Source organism: Saccopteryx leptura, chromosome X, assembly GCF_036850995.1.
Source record: "Saccopteryx leptura isolate mSacLep1 chromosome X, mSacLep1_pri_phased_curated, whole genome shotgun sequence".
Lineage (NCBI taxonomy): Eukaryota > Metazoa > Chordata > Mammalia > Chiroptera > Emballonuridae > Saccopteryx > Saccopteryx leptura.
Window position 1 is genome coordinate 9977402 of NC_089516.1, and position 20040 is coordinate 9997441.

At 43.4% G+C, this 20040-nt stretch overlaps 2 protein-coding genes across 3 annotated transcripts in view; one reads left to right on the plus strand and one right to left on the minus strand.

Moving 5' to 3' along the window:
• Nucleotides 1–134: 134 nt before the first annotated feature.
• Nucleotides 135–17489, minus strand: RBBP7 (RB binding protein 7, chromatin remodeling factor). Of its 2 annotated transcripts, none has more exons than XM_066357107.1 (12): nucleotides 17170–17489; nucleotides 16174–16318; nucleotides 11523–11668; nucleotides 8240–8386; nucleotides 7116–7231; nucleotides 5093–5253; nucleotides 4117–4243; nucleotides 3923–4000; nucleotides 3234–3310; nucleotides 2019–2076; nucleotides 1294–1404; nucleotides 135–590 (listed from the first exon to the last, which is right to left on the minus strand). In XM_066357107.1, exons 1-12 carry the CDS (start codon nucleotides 17183–17185, stop codon nucleotides 522–524), a joined length of 1251 nt encoding a protein of 416 aa, XP_066213204.1. In that variant the 5' UTR covers nucleotides 17186–17489; the 3' UTR covers nucleotides 135–521. The 2 variants fall into 2 exon arrangements, with proteins under 2 accessions (XP_066213204.1, XP_066213203.1); XM_066357106.1 differs by having other exon boundaries at nucleotides 8240–8413; nucleotides 17170–17487.
• A 137-nt stretch (nucleotides 17490–17626) lies between these two features.
• The window catches only part of LOC136385557 (sal-like protein 4), a 64842-nt gene continuing 62428 nt past the window's right edge, over nucleotides 17627–20040 (plus strand). The window contains exon 1 of the mRNA XM_066356585.1: nucleotides 17627–17692. The gene's annotated coding sequence lies outside the window, so the exon portion shown is untranslated. The remainder of the gene's footprint in view (nucleotides 17693–20040) is intronic.

Genomic DNA, 20040 nt, shown 5'->3' on the forward strand with positions numbered 1-20040 from the left:
ACTGTGGGTACATAACAGCTTCCTCGCAAGGGACACACACACATACACACACACACTCACTCTCTCTCTCTCTCTCTCTCTCTCTCGCAAAGCGACAAACATCCCTACCCCAGTTCTAAAAGAATAAAACAAAATTTATTTTAAAACTTTATTTTCTGCAAAGCCAATCAGTAAGTGTTGGAGGGGAAAAGTGTAAAAGTTAAATTCTTGCATATTCGGGAACAGCAAGCACTTAGTCTGAGAAAACAAGAACTTAAAATAGTTGAATCAAAGGCAGTAGTACCCTGCTACTTGTATTTTAAAACTGTGTTCTTTCTTAGCAACATTTCTTTCTTCCCTAAAAGCTACGATATGATACAGAACGCAATAGCTCACTTGAAAGTGCTAGAATCAGAAAGTAAAGAACGCCATATGCCATCTCACTTAACATTTCCTACTATACAATGCTTTTTTTGGCGCTTGATAAACCAAGCATTCATGTTAGCATTACATTCAACAGAAACATGTCTCATACTTTGGGTTTAAGATCCTTGCCCCTCCAGTTCCGATGTTGTGACATCAGACTCTTCATCATTGTAAATATTTTCAGCCTGGAGATAACAACCAAATAAGTTCATAGGTAAAACTCCCCAAGTTTTTACAAGTTTATCTAAAAATAGCATTTAATAGTTATGTCTATCCAGAGTTTTGGATTCATGGGTCAATGTATTTCAGTTTTGAAAGTGGACACATTTTTAGAGTACTTTTATTTAGTAATTTTGTGTATTTTTCCCCCAAAGGCTCCAATAAATTTAATGAGGAAAGGCAGGCCAGTGTATAATTCCCCTAAATAATTCTAAATAATTCAAGCATCATTTAGAGGGAGCAATAGCCCTGAGATTTATGACAGCATTGGTTCACACCTCAGGGCCTTAGCGATGTGTACTTAGTGCTAATCCTCAGAGAGCTCAATAGCATGTGAACGCATTGACACTTTCCTCCTGTACCCTCCATGCCTATGACACAGCAGATACTGGACAGAGATCAGTGACGCCAGGCAACTGGCTGATGAAGAGTAGTAATAGAACGTGTCTGTGTCTGTGTGTTTATACAGACACCGAGTTCTCCTGACTTACCAGGTGCATATTCAACTAAAGATTGTTGTTAAAATAGAAAGAGGTTTTTAAAGATTGTTTCCTTTCTATAAATATTTGGGACAATAGTTGCCTATTTGTTTGAAATATTTCTATTATATCATTAGTAAATCTCTCCTTTACAAGATAGTTATTTAAGAAAAAAAAGACTTTAGCTCACCATTTGCCATATCTGCATGATGTTATCCTCAGACACTGAGCAAATGACCCATGGCTCATTGGGGTTCCAGCTAAAGTCTGATATCTTGGCGGTGTGTCCTCCATGAATAAACTGTTAATAAGAACAAAAAGAAGCGTGGTTTCATATCTTATGTTAAAAATGAGTTTTCAGAGCATCAGTCTTGCAATGGTGGGGGTGGGTGTTGCTGTCCTACAGTTTGCAGGGTGGCACAGGCTTAGTCCACCCCCACACAAACCTTCAAGGAGCTGACAAGACGCTGAGATGACTCAAGTAGGAATAAGAAGGGAGAGGGGCACTGCTGGCGTTAACGAGATCCAAGTTTAGCTCCTGGGCAGGGAACTTAAAAAATCTAGTCATTAAGATTTTCTATACTGTTAGAAAGCATTGAGTGTTGCTAAGTGAATACGTGCTCTTCCCCCCAAAAGAAAAAAATAATACTATATTGAACTCAATGAGGAGTTATTATACACCACTTCCCAAGAGCTCAAATTAGTCTTAATGAAACACTGGCAAAAACCTACTGGGCTCTCTTTCCTATTTTCAATAAGTATTAACCCGCAATCACAACCACCTCCAAGAGCTCCAATTGGAAATCATCAAGAGCCAGAATTTGAAGTACTGACTCATATTCCATATACACGAATCAATGACACAATCCAATCTGCATGGGACATTTCATCTTGCACAAGAAAGCCAACATGTACCAGCAGTTCAGGGGGTCCATCCTCTGCATCTTCCGCTGACTGCTCTTCTCCGATTTTGCTGTTAGGCAAGAGTATAATGCTTTTGTTATTGAAATTCTTGCAGCACATGTACTGGAAAAACACATTTCTATGCTGCTATCAATTAAGAGTTTTTATGTTATTTGGTGGGAGGGTGGGGTGTTTACTTTCTGGAAATGGGTAAGAGTTATTTATTACTGAAACTGCAGAATAGAATTAATGAATATAAAAATTCATTCAGTATTTCCACTGTGGTTTACTGCATTAAAATTAAAAGGTATAAAGTACATAAAATATCTACAGAACGGATGCAGGGCCCCTACACATCACTCTTAAAGCTTTTTTCATGACAGGAGAAACAAAAACATCAGCACCACAGACCTTAAAATATGACAACAATGCAACTTTATGGAAGGTGAAAGAGCCAAAGATTTTTTATTTTTTCTTAAAAAACTTCAATTTGTAGAATCTGCCAGCAGTTCCAACACTGAAATCACTCAATTGACATGCCACTTAACCCTATCTAGTATCTAGCTGAAAGGCAGATTTTGCTAGTAATAATTGCTGGAAAAAGCCAAAATACACAGCCTTCTAAGTGATACTTTTTTCCTTTCCATCAAAACAATCAATTCAAGCAACCAAACACATGGGACTGCTAGACAATTACATTTCTCCTCCCTCTGTTGAGTATACTACATTAAATACAGGTAGAAAAAGTTATTCTAATCTTAAGATAACATCCTATGGAAAAGTACACTGCTCACAAAAATTGGGCAATGTTTTATCACTTCATATTCATTTTGAAATATTCCCTAATTTTTGTAAGCAGTATATAAAACTGAGCCACCTTATTAATGGCTCCAAAGGCTCAGACCAAAAAAAGGAAAGGAGTATGAAATTCTTAGAAAGGCCACTCTGAAGTCAAGAACTTGAAGAACTGGGAGAAACTCTTTTATACAATGAACCCTCAGAAGAACATCAACTCTCTGGGCTGTGCTTATCCTGTTCCCAAGTATATATCCCCAGAAGTTCATACAACCCACAGCAGGAGATCATCTGTTGAAAATGTATTTAAAGTTACTTTAATATTAGACTTATTAAACTAGGATTAGCAAATTGCTTTTCTAAATATATGAATTATATAATTTGCCAGATTAGCATATTTATTCAGTTTCTCATCACCAGATCCTGACTTACCTTAAATCCCACACATTCAGGCGGCGATCAGTACCACTTGAAGCCAGAATAGTTTCGTTATGTGGAGACCAGTGGACCTAGCAATACATATTTGAAAATGTCAAGAATCACATGTTCTTAGGTTTATAGATATTGTCTTAATCTTCACTATTTTCCTGTGGTGTGTTCTGTATCCTTCCCTTGGCCTACACAGCCCTCAACCTTCTTGTCCAATCCTTTTAAGGACAGTTAAATGGCCCACCTGCCCGGCCCGTCTGTCCCAGGAAGAATACTCCCCAGTGCAGGGCAGCTCATCTAGGGGCCCTAGTAAACTTACTCTGCACCATAACCATCACAGAAGCTTTCCAAGTTTTCAATGAAGTGTACCTTAACCTGTGCAATCTATCTTTTAAACCACATACAAGGTATTTTCACTGGAGGAGCCACCATGCTGGGACACCTTAACTGAAGAACCCTTAAGATTTCACTTTTTAAATTGATCTTGTTTTGCAAGTATTTTCCTCTACTTCTGAACTAATAGTCTCTCAAAAAGCTCCAAGTTATTTCCCACTAGTTAACTTATACAGTAGAACAACCTCTAAAAAAAATACAATGTCCCATGACCACTATATAAAAGAAAAAAACTTTTTAAGTTTCCCATCAAAAAGTTATGAAACCTGACATAGAGACACCAGAAAAGTATCACATACCTGGAAAATTTCATCTTTATGAGATTCAAAGGTATGAAGTTTTAGCTTTAAATTACGCAGATCCCATAAAGCTACAGTCTGAAGAAAAATAACAAATGAAAAATTCATTTTTGCGCTTTACATTCGTTTTCAAATACCTGATTACCATACAGGACAACTGGGTTTGTAAACACCAAATGCAAAAACGTAAGAACCTTATCTGCAGAGCCAGTTGCGAGAATGAACTCGCTGTAAGGATTGAATGACAGGCAATTGACTTCGGCTGTGTGCGCATCCACCAGGTGGCTCGGCTTGGAGGTGGTATTGGACCTGGTGTCCCATCTAAAACACAAAGGTACAAGGCACATAGCACATAAGGAGGCCACTGGACCCTCCCCAACTTTGCAGACCTCCCGCTGGTTTCCTCATCTCATCGGCAGCACCCCACACCGCCACTGTAGGATCGACCCTTCGGATACACCGACCACGCCTAGAACTGGCTGTTTGGGTTTCCAACCACTAAGCGGTACGTTCTATACCTATGGAGAAAGAAACTAGGGCTTTATATCATTTCTTATTAGGTTTCTGAACTAATCTGCCAACTATTTCAATAATACACAAAATAGTGATGATGCACACAGTAACAATTCGATATGTACAACTGAGCCTTGTCGAATTTGCCTCAGGTACAGTTCCTCTGAGATAAACATTCTAGGTGGTTGAAACCAGCCTTGTGGCCAAGCCCTGATACCATCTCTCCTTCCTCATCTTCAAAAGTCACCTTGATCCCAATTTTGATATTTACCTCCATACCAAGCATGTTTCTTCACGTTTACATACCTGTTTGTTTTAAATAAAAAATTGTGCTCATTCACGTAGTACGGTACTTTTAAGTGAAAAAGTCCTTATATACATTCAGTTTATTTTATGTCAATCATACCTCACTAAGCTATTTTTCTTTTTTAAAAGCTAATGGTGCCCTGGCCAGATAGCTCAGTTGGTTAGAGCATTGTACTGATACACAGAGGCTACCGGTTCGATCCCTGGTCAGGGTACATACAGAGACAGATCGATGTTTCTGTGTCTCTCTCTCTCTTCCTCTCTCTCTAAAATTAATAAAAATTTAAAAAAAAAGCTAATGGTCATTCATGAAACCTCAATAACAAGACCCCACTGAACTTTCCACCTTACATCATAAGTTTCTGATCATCGGCGACCGAGCCAAACAGAGACTCATGCAGGAGGTGCCAGGCCACGTCCTCAACAACGGCTGAGTGGCCAGTGAAGATGGCTTTCGCATCCACGATCTTGCCTTCCTTTGGTCCTGCATTTATATCCCACAGACACACAGTCTACAGAAGGAAAAACATACAAAAGCCGTAACAGATGGAATTTAAATGCTAACATCTTATTTAAAACACCTTCACTAGAAATAAACATGGGGCCTGACCTGTGGTGGCGCAGTGGATAGAGTGTTGACCTGGAACGCTGAGGCTGCCTGTCTGAAACCCTGGGCTTGCCCGGTCAAGGCACATACAATAAGCAAGCAATGAACAAATAAAGTGAAGCAACTATGAGTAGATACTTCTCGCTCCCCCAACCCCTCTCTCCTCTCTCTGTAAAATCAATACATATTTTTAAAAAGAAACAAACATGAGGGAGAGTATATGAGCACAAGTGAAGCCTCACACACAGTAGAGTGCATGGGCGTAGCTTCCATGATTTGAGATGTGGAGGGCCAAGAAAATACACTGCAATGGAGGCAGGCCGGGGGAGACCCAGCATGCTGGCAGGTGAGGGATACTAGAGCTGCCTACATACAAATACAGTCAGTCAAGTATCTAAACTGTATCTAGACTAGCGCACACAACACTGAGAACCCAGCATTTGGCATCCACTGAACAGATACACACGTCCTAAAAATTCACACTGAGTTGGGAGACTGATAAGTAAAACTGAAAGGTGCCCCTTAAAAGGCAAAAGCCTCTGAACAAGCTCTCACAGCGAAACCACCATAGACATCAGAAGTGCAACAGGTGAAATGACTCAGAAAAGTCTACTTTGAGAGGCCAGAGCTTGGGGCCTGCGAAAAGAACCCCATGGCATGCTCCTCAAACATCAGCCCGAGGAGAGGCCACGGGGCCGAGAGGCCCTGGAAGCTCAGTCTTCTCTTGACATCTCATCATCAGGGAAATACAAATCAAAACCACTGTGAGATACCACTTCATGTGCACTAGGACGGTTCTACTCAGAAAGACAGACAATAACAAGTGTTGGTGAGGACCTGGAGAAACTAGAACGCTGGTGCACTGCTGGTGGCAATGTGAAGTGGGGCAGCTGCTTCGGAAAACAGTTTGGCAGTTCTTCAGCAAGTTAAACATAGAGTTATCACGTGACCCAGTAATTCCACTCCTAGGTAATTACCCAAGAGAAATGAAAACATATGTCCACATAAAACTTGTACAAAAAATATTCACCGAACATCATTCAAAATAGCTCCAAAGTGGAAGCAAGCCAAATGTCTGTCAACTGATAAGTGAGTAAACTATAGTATTCAGCCATATGATGAAATATTGCTCAGCAATAAAAAAATGAAGTTCTGACTTATAATTCAACACAGATGAACCTTGAGAAGATCATGCTAAGTGAAAGACGCCAGACACAAACGGCTGTGTATTTTATGATAGCATTTATATGAATTATTAAGAATAAACAAATCTGTAGAAACAGAAAAAGTTTCCAGGAACTGTGAGAAGGAAGGATTGGGAAATGACTACTTAATGGGTCTAGTTTCTTTTGGTAACATTTGATGAGAATGTTTTAGAATTATATAATGGTGAGGATTTCACAGCTTCGTGAATATACTAAACTCCACAGAACTGTATCCTTAAACAACAAAAAAGTAAAATGAAATGTAATTTATATTAATCAGGCCTCATAAATACTTCATAGTATCCATTACAGAGGCCCACTTTTACAGAATCAAGTATCTTGGGTCCACCTTCTCTCCACTCGAAGGCTGCTTCGAAAAAGCTTTGTGGAGTCCCAAGGCTCCCAAAGGACAGTTTGATAGCCATTGCTCCAAATCATGTGAAAACATTCCCATACAATCAGCAGCATTATCGTTCTATCTAGTGCTCCTGCATTGCAGGGCTGTCCGTGGCGCTGGCTTTTACCTCTCAGCACACGAGTAAATTAGGAGTAAGTTTCTTACGTGGTCGTCGGATGCACTCAGCAGATGTCCACTCAAATTCGAATTCCAGGAAAGACCGTAGCCTTCCTTTTGGTGGCCTCTTAACCTGAGATCAGGATTACATTCTCCACTTGGGTCTAAGGAAAGAGAATCAGCAACTGATTATCTGTTTACCAGAGTGGTAAGAGCCAAGGCTCACTGGAGTGAGCCGTAACATTTGTTATACTGGGAAAAGCACTGCACGCACAAGGACTTGGTCTGACCCAAAGCGGCCTCGAAAAGCCGTTCTCTGTGCTCCATTTCAAAGACTTAATGCAAAGCAGGTTGTGTGTCCATAAAACAACTGGTTCCTTTGCAAAGCCTAGTACTAGCTGACACAAAACACTGAACACTCAAGCTATCCTACAAATCTGTGCAATGAAAACCAGCCTCACCCTTGGGGTCAATTTTTAAAAATGTTTTGTGAGGAAAGAGGTCACACAGCAGGTCTGGCTGCTCAGTCCTTGCACGTCTCCAGGGTTAGCCTGTAACCATGACTGACCCTTAGCCAGCTCCTGGGAATGTGACCCTTACAAAACTCATGTCACTAAATGACGAAGTTGTGTATACCTAGAGCAGCGGGGCGTGCTGTGGCAGCTTGTTAGGACTTGTAGCATTGTTTAGCAAGATTCATGATGTTATCTGGCTTCACTGCAGGGTCCTGAGTCTCCCTTACCACAACTGATCAGAGAACGAGATGGACTTACGTGACCAGCTCTCCATAAACACCCCGGACCCCGAGACTCACACGGGATTCCTTAGGCAGAGACATTAGCACATGCCCCTGTGGTTTGCTGCTAGAGAAAGCATGTTGTGTCGGCACACAGTACGGAAGGACTCACAAGCCTGTCCCTGACCTCTCTGGACTCTTCTGGATTCGTATTTTCTTCTTCCTGCTTTTGCTCTGTATCATTTGCTGCCGGAAGTATAATCTGCTGTGAGGTCCTTCTGTTAAATCACTAAACTCGAGGGTGGTTATTGGACCCACAAAACAACTTTTAAACCTTGAAATGAGAAATTATAGCATACACTACTTTGAATAACCTCAAAACAATAATTTCAAACAAACAAGCAAATGGTCACGCATTGGCCCTTTAGTTTCGTACCTGGTTTAGCAGGGTGCTTTGTGTAGTCAAACACCAGCACGTCAGAGGAGGGTGTTTTTGTAGCGATGATGTGAGGGTTCTGCGGCATGTAACGAGCACGGTTCACTTCTCCTTCATGATTGATTTTAATTTCACATTCAATTTTTCCTGTTACAGAACCAAAGCCACCAAATTCTAATGTGAGAAGAAAGAAATAAACACACATACTTATGATTAAAATCCAACCTGGCAGATTTAACATGACAGAATACATACAACACAAACTGATATGAGAGAGAACACACAAAAATATGGGTTCACTTGCCACTTGGAATTTTTTCTCAAAGCCCATTTGTACTGGAAAATATTGAGGCTATTTTATGCAAGTTAATTCAGTTCCATCTTCGATTTAAAACAAAAATCGGCCTCTCTCAGTTTTGAAGAGGAGATAGTTATTCACTAACATTCAAATGCCCACACTTCAGCCTTTTAGTGCAAATACAACCCACTTGGAAGCACTGCAGTGAATTAGCATCTTATTTTAGGTTTCTTCAAGACAGGGAAGGTTTCACCATCAGGAGCATAAACACACCTGGAGTCTAGTCAGAAAGTTCCTCAAATAGGATATCCATGCCAACTAACCCCCACCCAAAAGCCCAGGTACAATACATGCTGGTTCTACCAGTGTACTTGGCTCAGCTGCTAGCAGAGTGCCAACGCTAAAATGAGGGGGCTTACCCTGCTGGTGTGGGAATAAGACTCTAACGTCAAATAGTTATTAAAAAGGCCTTGGAAAAGCAACAAAGCCATACATCAAGTATGATAATGTCTGGGAAGCAGCAAGATGCTAGCAGAAAGAATGTATGAACATCTAGATAATAGCAAACAAGAACATTTTCTTTTTTGTGCTCATAGATAAAAACTTGAACTAGCTGCTGACACATATAAAGTTCGGAGGCTTCACATTATACTTGTTACTTTTTTCCTGACCCATATCTTATTTCTTGGCACATTCCTTTTTAGCTCACCCTGTGTCTTTGGGCAGGAAACTAACTCAAATGCCTAATGGTGCAGGGCAAGTAACAAGTCAAACAGACTGGCTTGGACCTGGTGAAAACGCGCTGCAAGCAGTAAACCATTCTCAGTTTCAGCCAGCTCTTTCTATGTGGGAATGCTTAATGGACATTGGCTCCCATGGCTTAATACCAGGATCTAGCCATTTTTCTCAATGCCAGACATTAGCTTTCTATTCCTGTATTGCTGAAGATCATCTCCCATTCCACACATCGTATGAAACAATCTACTTCCTTCTCAGCATTTCCCCTGCCCACAGTGTCAATGGAAGAAAATGTGTTTCCTCCTTCCTCAGACCACCTCTCCCGTGTCACATCTCCTATCTGAGAGCCTGCTCCAAACCCGCCCTGTCCCCACGGACTCCAAGGGTTCCTTCTAACCCTTCTTCTACCAAGGTACTCAAATTTGATAAATCCTTTAGTTAAAAATCAACTAAACAGCTCTCTTTTCTTAAATGGATTTCCAGGTTAACATTTACTCTGAACACGGCTTTGTTTTCTCAAACTCAAAAAAGTTTGAAAAACCACTATCTTAATGATAAATACCATCCATTAAAAATACTGTAGCAGACAAAAAGGTGTTATCTTTGCACTATTTCAGTCATTTGTGAGAATGTAATACAGTGGACAAGTGACTTTCAAGCCATTAAAAACTTTCTAATTACAACAATATTTATAGGCTGGTCCGAAGGTAGTGAGTTATGTACGTCAATTGATTGTTCACAACAATATTTATAAAAATAAGACATGAGGTTGTAGGGGAATGGACTTAATTATGGGAGTGGTAAACAGTAAATCATTTTGAAAAAGTTTTATATTATTTTAAATTGACAATGAACACCCCATACAACTCAGCAATTCCACCCCACCAGATAGTCTCTGACCCGAGTCCAAGGAAACACGGCAAGGATGTTCACTAAAGCCTTGTTCGTAAGAGCAAAAAACCACATAGATACAACCCAATTACCCCTTCGGAGAATGGATAAACTGATGTTTAATCACAACGGAATACTATACAGCAATCTAAGAACGAGACAGATATCAACATGGTATACACAAACATAAAAAATAATATTGAATGAATTAAACAAGCTGCAAAAAACATTTTGTGATATTTACTACTGCATGAGTAATAAAACTACAAATAGTTGAAAATGGCTCACTAATCTCAGGACCGTGGTAAATTCTGGAAAGGGAGGAAAAAGGTAGGGGTGGTGGGACTTGAGCTATAATGTAGTATTTTCAGTAAAAAAAACCAACTGAAGCAAATACTAGAAAATGTTAAGTTCTACCTACTAAACCTGAGGCTGTGCAAAAAGCACCAACACCACAGGCCTGGTTGCTTAGCCCTTGCAGCGCTGAGAGGCACTGGGACCATGACTGACCCTTGGAAACATGGGTCTCAGAACGTTCTGTGTGTCACTGATGGACTGATGCTTTGGTGGCCTACACCTGGACAATGGACGGCGCTGTACCAGTTTGTCAGGGTTGCTGTGCACAAGCATCAACATTGATGACATGCTCTCGGTTTCATTATGGGGCTCTGAGTCTCAGTGTCGTGGCTGGTTGCCAGCAGGACAGGATGTGCCTATGAATCCAGCCCCCCATGAAAGGCTCAGACCTTGACACTCAAGTGGATTTCCCTGGGCAGACACTCGGCACGTATCCCTGTCAGCTGCTGCCAGAGAAAGCACGTCCTGTGCAGCCTGGACAGCACTTGAACCAGACCTCCCCGGACTCCCTGATGCGTATCTTCCTCCCGCTGCTTCTGTTCTGTACTCTGTAACAAACTTTAGCCGTGAGTATAATTTGTTATCAAGTCTTGGGAACCTCCCCCGCAAAATTACCGGAACTTGAAACTCGGGTGGTTGTGGGAATATCAGAGCAGGGGGAACGAATGTTTTACTGAAGCAAAAAAACAAAGAAACAAGGAAGTCAACAGCTTCCATTAAAAAACTCCCACTATTAACTGATTAAACTGTTTGGTATATATGCTTCCTAACTTTTTACTGTGCGTATACCAATTACCCAATTTATCTTGGACATTTCCATACCAGTGTATACAGATTTATCTCATGCTTAGCAACTATTGCACAGCATCTCAAACATACCATAATGCGTTTAAGCGATTTCCTATGGACTATGTAGGTTGCTTTGCTAGGTTGATCCCAATGTAATCCCAATGAAGCATACTGCCTTAAGACACCAATACTGGAATACGTTATACTTACCACCCTTCTCACTGTCACAGTGGGAAGCATCAAACTGTGCATCATCGTTCGGAATATGGACTCGAGCAACCACGAGATGATTCTGCTCATCAGATGTGTGAGTCCCCAGCACTAGCCAATGAAGGGCATAATCCTTTCCTTCCGGTCTGTTTTGAAAAAAAAAAATGAGTCACACTAATCCTACAAGAAATCAGTTCATCGCTGATCCCTGTATTCATAAATCATGACGTCTCACCTAAAAAATATCTTCCATTTTAATACATGACATGTTTCTGATTCCCCACTAAGAGGCAGCAAGGTAGAATGGAAAGAATATGGCATTGAGTCAGAAAAACTGGGTTTAAATCCCACTTCAAACTAAAACTAGCCATATGCATTTTAAAAAATTTATTTATTGATTTTTTTTAAAGAGGAAGGGAAATAGTAACATGGTTCTGTTTCTATATGTGCCCTGACCAGGAATCAAACCAGTAACCTCTGTACATTAGGATGACGGCCTTAACCAACTGAGCTATCTGGCCAGGGCAGCTATATGCAATTTCTTAAATCACAACTTCCCTGTGGGCCTCAGTTTCTTCACTTAAAAAACAGGCTATCCACGCAGATGGCATGATGTGAAAACCCTATTTATATTTATGAAATGGGCACTCTCAATTTCACAGGGGCGGGGCTTTATTACCTAGTTCTATGGAAACTGACTTTGAGGCTTAAGAACCTGCCGAAACTTCTTGGCACCGGGTCCAAGCAGTGATTTTGCATGTGTAGCTATTAACAGTGCTTTCTCCTTTGTGTTATCTAACACAGCAATTCCCACCTGGGCCCCATCACTAGACAAGTTAGACTATTTCTCTGTTCCTTAATTTCAGTAGTATGAATAAAGAATTCAGTAGTTTATTTAAAAAAAAAAGGTTTGGGGGTTACTTCTCGGCATGTGATTTAGTAAAAACTAAAAAATATAAAATGAAATTTTACCAAGATTTGGTTTAAGGTTAAAAACAAATAATAAATACACGTGTAACTCCAAGAACAGAATAAGGTCACAATGGCCAAAAAAAAGAGCAGCCAGTGGGAAAGAGAGACCTGGGCCTTAGTTTTTGTATGTTCAGTGGCTAAGGATACCATGTGATTATCAAAAAGGGTAATTAATTCCATTTTAGAGAAACGTACATGGGAGGGGGAAGGCCATGTGTGAGTGCTAATCCACTATTTTCAACTGGAAAATCATACTTAGAAAATTAAGCTCTAGGCAATGTGCTTTAGGACTTAGTACGGAATCTTTACAGGGAACAGTGGCTCAACCTGAAAGGGGACTTACGCCTATCTCATTAGCCCCATCTGAAGAGAGACAGGAATGCCCGCGAGAAAGGAGGCACTGCAGAGCAAGGTGAGCACTGCCATAAAAGGAGGTGGCTGTTTTTCATGGGGCTAGGCAGAGGAACCCAGACCGACAGGGGAGTTACATCACAGGACCGTTCTAGGGAGCTCCAGTCCCAGGGTGGACTGGAGGATCTGAAAAAGTCCTCTCAACTCTAAATTCAATTATTCTGGTTTCCCAACTCAATCATTGTATTAAGATTTTTCTTTTTACCACAGTACAAACCCTTTCATCTCCATCATTGAAATATAAGGCTATTTTCCTCCAATACTGGGTACATCTAAGGCTGCAGAAGCCCAACGATAAGAGTCCTTGTGCATTTTCAGTGCCAGGATCCTCTGACCACTCTGACTCCACCGCTAAGAAATTTACCCAACAGTCACAGATTATCACGAGGTTATTCTCGGCAGCCTAGTCTGAAACAGCGAGACTGCGAACAACCTGAATATCCACTCATAGGGAACTGGTAACATCAATTACAGTATATCCATAAATGGGATTCTATGGAGCCTTTAAAAGAGATGAGCGTCCTCTGAGCACGCTGAGAGGAAAAAGCCTCCAATATCAACTCCTAAACAGTCAAGAAGTAAACAACCTGCTACCAGAAAAACAAGATGGAGGGAAGATATATGTATGTACTTCATGCTGGCAGCATGTGTAAGAAATTGCGAACAATGACTACGGGTAAGGGAACCAGAATAGGGGATGGGAAAGGGGGCCGTATGTGTCCCTCTATGCACTTTGGTAAAGTCTGAATTTGAATGACTACAAAGCTTTCCAGGTAGGAAGTTAGCCCCACAAGTATAAAAATTATTTAATAATAAATATAAAATAATGACCTACCAGTTTTGAAAAATAATTTAAGAAATATATAAATAAAAAATTTTAAAGGCCAAATCAGTTGCCTACCTCAGGTTAAGTGACAACAGCTCAAATTTAAATAATCACTCAGAAGCCTGTTGTATGGAGGCAGGTCTCGAGGCGGAGTAGGAACCAGTTCCTCAAAGAGCCAGGCAGGAAGAGCAGCCAGCATTTCTATTGCTCTATCTAGTGACAAAACACAATCCCAGTCCTTCATACCCCACAGCACCCTGCGAAGCACACAGCATTCTCAGCATCCAAGAATGCAGGCTGGCCGGCATTTCCTTGCATTCCCAGAGCCACAGCACGCCCCCCAGCCAGATCCCACTTCTTTGTATGGATAGAACACCGTGGAATAATTTCAAGTATTTTCAGCTGCGTTCTTAAGTGTTCGTATAAAAGCAATACCTGGGCTGAGAACATGTGGAGCTATTACCTTTTAAAAAATCTTGACAAAAAACACGTTATAGGTAACATTTCAAAAACACTTCAGTAAACAGCTTTCCCTCAAATCCAAATGGAGAAACATAGAATTATTCCATTCTACCTAACCAATTATTTCTGAATAGAAAGCCGTGGGAGAACACCAGTCACCATTTACTGTATACTTCCTCTGCACTAGCACTTTAACATGCATGATCTTAATTTCATTCTCTCAAATGTGAGCATTACTGTGAGCACCTCCATGAACAACAGGCCAGACAACTCAGGGATAGAGACTGAGCAACTTACCCTAATTCACAAAGCTAAGAAACAGGAGGCAGGATTCAAACTCAGGTTTGAATCTTCAAAGCCCCAGCTCTTTTCCACTGACAAAGAGATCAAGAGAATGTAAACGAAGCTGTTAAAATTTTAAATGAGCTTAACTGGAAGTCACAAGGAGTCAAATGCACAAGAATACCCTTAAAGTGGTCGATTCTCAAAGTTATTTTAAGCATCAATACTTACAGGTCTCTATTATTTAGATGTTGGCTACTCTCCGTACATGCACCGTATTTCGCCATGTATAAGACTCACGCCCCCGCGGAAAAGCTTGGGGTCTAAAAACTGGGTGCGTCTTATACAGTGGCTGTAGATTTTTTTTTTTTTACTGGCATTTCCTGCTTCTTCGTGCTTGTTTTTGCGCCCATTGTTGAAGACAGGGATTTGTTATCAGACACAGATGAGGACAAGCTAATGGATGGGAGTTCTGACAGTGATGAGGAGTTGTATGAGTTTTATGAACTTGTTTACTGAACTTGAGTTCAATAACTTTATGTAATATATTTTTTTTCCAAATTTCGGCCCCCAAATTAAGGAGCATCTTATACATGGGAGCGTCTTATGTATGGGGAAATACGGTATATAATTACAGTGAGATTTTTGGGAACCCAAAGGAAACTCTTATCTTGCGTGGAAGTCAATGTTCTTACGTGGAGAATCTGGCCATCATGAGTAATTTTATATAAAATTACCTTACTTATTTTTATAACGTCACAAAATTCTGTTCTAGATTAGCATTTGATTAATCCTCACTGAATTCTATATTCACAATACCGAAGTTTAATTCACTTCCTAAGTACATGCCCAAATTCCTAGTAGAAAAAGTCCAAGTATTATATGAGAAAGGTGTCTATCTAGTGCAGTGAGTGCCTCATCGCGGGGCTACCTGTTTGGGGTTCGAAAGCCCCTCCACACTTGCCACTCGTGTGATCTTGGGCATGTTACTTAATCTCAGCCCTCAATTCCACATCGCTAAAACAAGGATGATAGAAAAATAATCCAAGTACTTGTTTTGAATATTAAGTCAAATAATAGGACATAAAACTCTATAAATGTGCCAGGCCCTGTTCTAACAGGTCAGTAAATGCCAGCGATTACTATCAGAGAAATTTTAGAAAGTTGAAAAGAACACCCTTATAAAGACCAGCCGCGACCTCAAAGTGTATTCCATACTGGAACACCTTTCCTTCAGTGAACGGTTGCGAAATTCTTTTCCCTTTTGCCCAGTACAACGTACTCATCTTGGGGGCTTGTTACAGGGGTGTGTTGACTTGGTAAAAATTCACCAAGCCACATGCTTGTTTGTGATTTGTGCACTTTTCTGTACATATGCGATTTTTCAATGGAGTTTAAAAGAAATCCGTTGGTCTGGGCTCAAAGAGATGCTGTTCTATACTTAAGCCCAAGAAATGTCAAATATATCTGGTAGTTATTACACATATTCCTCACAACAGATTTTTTCTCCCATTTAAACGCCATACTTACACCTCAGAAGCCACCGTATAATCCTTCTTATTTCTGAAAATTAGTCACTTGCCCCTCATCCAAGGATTAAATTGATTACATGCTTATATTCCACGTATAAAATGCCAAAAGTAGAAAATTCAGGACAACAGTTAAATTTGTGCAAAATAAGTAGTCAGGAGCCCTTACTTAGTCACTTCAGGAAGCCACTGAACAGTAAGACTCGGCCACTGAAGAGCATGGGTCATAACCAGGTCATACAGAAACGGCGTGTTCTTCTTCCAGATCTTATACTCTTCGTTGATGACACGCTCTTCCACAGTATCTTCGAACACTGAAATTTGGAGAAATTAAGTGGCTGAGAGGGATCTTAAGTCAGAATCTGTACACGGATACTGGAGGTCACCTCGAGATGGCCACACCTAATCTACTCTTTCTCTTTACCTCTAATTTGTACACGAACAACTAACCGCTCTTCCAGAGCGTGCAGATTATTAACACCAGGAAGCTGACTTTTTTTTTTTTTTTTTTTTTGCACTTTGAGATCAATACCGCCTGCGTATACAGAATTGGGTAATTAATTACTCGAACACCGAAACTGTTTTGCCAGTTGCAGCTGTTCGCACCTGTTTTAGGATGACGACCCGTATGTAAAAGGGCTCCACGACCCACCCGGGGAGACGAATCCACGTGGAGCAGAAAGCCGTCGACCGCTACCCCCATCCCCCCACCAACACGGGCCTCCACTGCCACGAATCCGGCCCAGGCAGCCATAGGCCGGCGGGTTCCAGAATCCCCCGGACTAAGGCCGCGACCCCGAGGCAGTTCGCGCGCGCACGCGCGCGCGCGTGAAACGAGCCAACGTGCCCGCCCTCTTTCCGGCGGCGCAGGCCGCCTCCGCTCGGGGGCCGAGAGCGCTCGAGGGAGTGCCGCCGCCAGAGGGGGGGCCGGAGGGGGGAGGGGGCTCCCGCGCAGCCCCGCGCCGGCTCCGGAAGTGCTCGGAAGCCTCAGCGCCCCCTCCGCGTCCGGGTAGGCCCCTCGAGGCGAGGCGCGCGCCCCACCTCGCGCCCAGCCCCGCCCCCTGCCCCGCACGCCAGTTCGCGCCTTTCCCAGGCGCGTGCCGCGGCCTCTCGCGCCCGCTGCCCCCCGCGGCCCCGGCGCGCGCCGCCCCGCAGGGCCTCGTACTCTCTTTACTCGCCATCTTGCGTCGGGTCGTTCGCCCCTCACCGCCGCCTCAGACTCCCCTCGCTCGTCAAGAGCAGCCCAACCGCAGGCGCTCCTGCTTTTCCCAGGCGCGCCACACGCCTCTAGCTCTCGAAGCCTGAGCTCCGTCTCACGGCCCGGGCGCTACCCAGACGCCGCGTCCTTCTCTCCTTCCTCCTCCCCGCTCGCGGGTACTGAGGACTGAGGCGCTCTTCTCTCTCTCTCCAAACTTGGAACGAGACTTTTCAACCCGCGCCTCCCAGCCCGCCCAGGCAGCTGAGCGCAGGCGCATCCGCTCTGGGAAAAGTAAGTGGCGGTGGGGGGGTGGGCCTGGGAGCCGAAGGCTTCGTCCTTCCGACCAATGGCGTGCGCCTGGCGGGTTTCACGCGGCTCTCGAAGGCGGGCTTCTCGGGGTGGGCCGGGCATTCCGCGGCAGGAAGTTGGAGAGGCGCAGGCGCGAGGACCTGCCCGGAGCTCCCATGGTTGGGCGCGGAGGCGGATGGGGGTGCGCGGGGGTGCTCGGGGGTGGGGCGAATGGTGGCGCGGCGTGTAGGCTGAGCGGGGACTGCGAGCCGGGGAGGAGAGCCCTGGGGCCGCGGGGCGTGGTTGCTTGCAGCGGTCGTGGCGGTGCGGGTGGAGGGGTGTGGGGGGAATGGAAACGGGGGGCGGGGAGACTCCAGCCCTTTAGCCAAGCAAAATCTCAAAAGAAAATGGTTTCTAGTCCACGAAAGTGTACACGAAAATCACGGGCATCCAATTCCGTGCACCCCGAAAGCTTTTCCTCCAGTCCACTGGCCCTTCCTGGCCCCCGGTTGAGCTGAGGTGGGGTTTGCTGGGGCCGAAGGGGACTCTGGCGGAGCCCGTGGGCGTTTTCTGCCTGCGGAAGACGCGGGGCCTCCCTGTTAGGCTGAACCTGCGGCCTGCGCTGGCACGGGCCCACAACGGCCTGGAGCCGGCTTGAATTACGTTTTCGTGTGTTCACGCATTTGGGTCCTTCAGATGACGATTTTCGGTCTCTCGCATTCGAAAGATTTTTGTCCCTGCCCCTGCGTTCTTGCCTCAGTTCTAGCCCCGGCCCCTGCTGAGTCATTCTTATTACCTGCGGGGTCCTGGGGCGAATCCACCCTAAGCGGGTCAAGCTGCTCTAAGCTAACCCTGGCTGGCTGGCCTGCGCCCTTCTCTGCCCGGGAACTGGGTCGCCCCTGAGGAGTGCGTTGGGTGAGGAGAAATCGGGCTGCAAGGACAAAAGGGCCAGGAGCAGAGGGGACGGGGTGGGGGAACGTGGTCCAGATGCTTCGTGCAAAGGCAACCTCAGTCTACATCTAGATCCCGGCGGTCCTCTCCCTGCAAAAGCACCCCGCCGAACATCTGCTTTAATATTTTCTAAGTGTGTTCGTGCAAGTGACCATGATTCTCAAATGAAATTGTACAGTTGCCGCTGTGATGTCCACTTTTTTGATCGGGAAACAAACCCAGATGTTACGCTAGTTAGTGGGAGAACTACTCATAGTACTTTATATAGAAATTTATCGTATGGCGTCTCTGTTTTTTTATACCATACAATTAATTATAATACTCTCTGCCTGCCTTCCTGGCTGGCCCAGGATTGTTAGAGACCAAAGCTGAAGATGGAGGAGCTAGAGACGGAAGAGAATTGCCCGGGTGTTTAAACAAGATAGCCCTCATGTTCTTAGGATACTGGTTAGAGCAAATGTTTTTCTAAAGGAGCCAGATCTGAAATATTTCAGGCCTTCGGGCAACTACTCAGCTCTGCAGCGTTATAGCGAGAAATTTGAACTTCATGGAATTTTCACGTGTCACAAAATAGTTCTCTTTTGAATGTTTCAACCACTTGAAATTGGAAAAATCATTCTTGGTTCATGGGCCATACAAAAACAGGTGGAAGATTAGATTTAGCAGGAGGACTGCAGTTTGGCCACCTTGTTCTGAAATAATTGTGTGTTAACAGCTCTGTTCAGTGGAAACCTCGTGCACAAGAACAGAAGGCTTGGCAGACAATATCTAGTCTCTTTCCAATATATTTTATTTATTTCTAATGGGTGGGCATGATTTCCAAAAACTATTATATGTTTAAAGGATTGAAAGAAATCTTCCCAGATGATATGGTTTTTAAATCTTTTATCTGACTTGTGGTGGCGCAGTGGATAAAGCATTTGACCTGGAACACTGAAGTCACAGGTTGGAAACCCTGGGCTTGCCTGGTCAAGGCACCTACGAGAAGCAACTACTAGGAGTTGATGCTTCCCACTCTTCTTCACCTCTCTCTCTTTCTCACTCTCTCGCCTCTCTAAAAATAAATAAAAATAAAATCTTTAACTGTCCACCTCACTGAGGGTAAGAAAAGAGAGGGTGGAGCAGGTATTTGGGAGTTTCTGAAAATATTCAGACACTATCATACACTTAATCCAAAAGAGTCATGTACAGCAAATTTCATTACCCTTGGGTTTTTTTTTTTGTTATTGTTAAATTGAATCTATCAATTCTGTTTCTCTAAAAATTTTTTGGTCTTTCTCTGATCTTTTTTGGTTGTTGCTTTGTTTTTCGAGGGAGAGAGAGCGCGCACATGCGTGTGAGAGAGGGACAGATGGACAGACAGGAACGGGGAGAGATGAGAAGCATCAACCTGTAGTTGGGGCACCTCAGTTGTCCACTGATTACTTTCTCATACGTGCCTTGACTGAGGGGCTCCAGATGAGCCAGTGACCCCTTGCTCGAGCCAGCGACCACTGGGTCCCGTCTGTGATCCCACACTCAAGCCAGCGACCCCATGCTCAAGCTGGTGACCCTGGGCTCAAGCCGGTGACCTCAGGGTTTCAAACCTGGGTCCTCAGC

Excerpts from the sequence above, each read along its gene's own strand:
- RBBP7 (XM_066357106.1), bottom strand. Across the intron at positions 5,254-7,115 it reads TGAGTGCATCCGACGACCAC|ACTGTGTGTCTGTGGGATAT; the intron begins GTAAGAAACTTA and ends TTCCTTCTGTAG. Across the intron at positions 4,001-4,116 it reads CAACTGGCTCTGCAGATAAG|ACTGTAGCTTTATGGGATCT; the intron begins GTTCTTACGTTT and ends ATTTTTCTTCAG.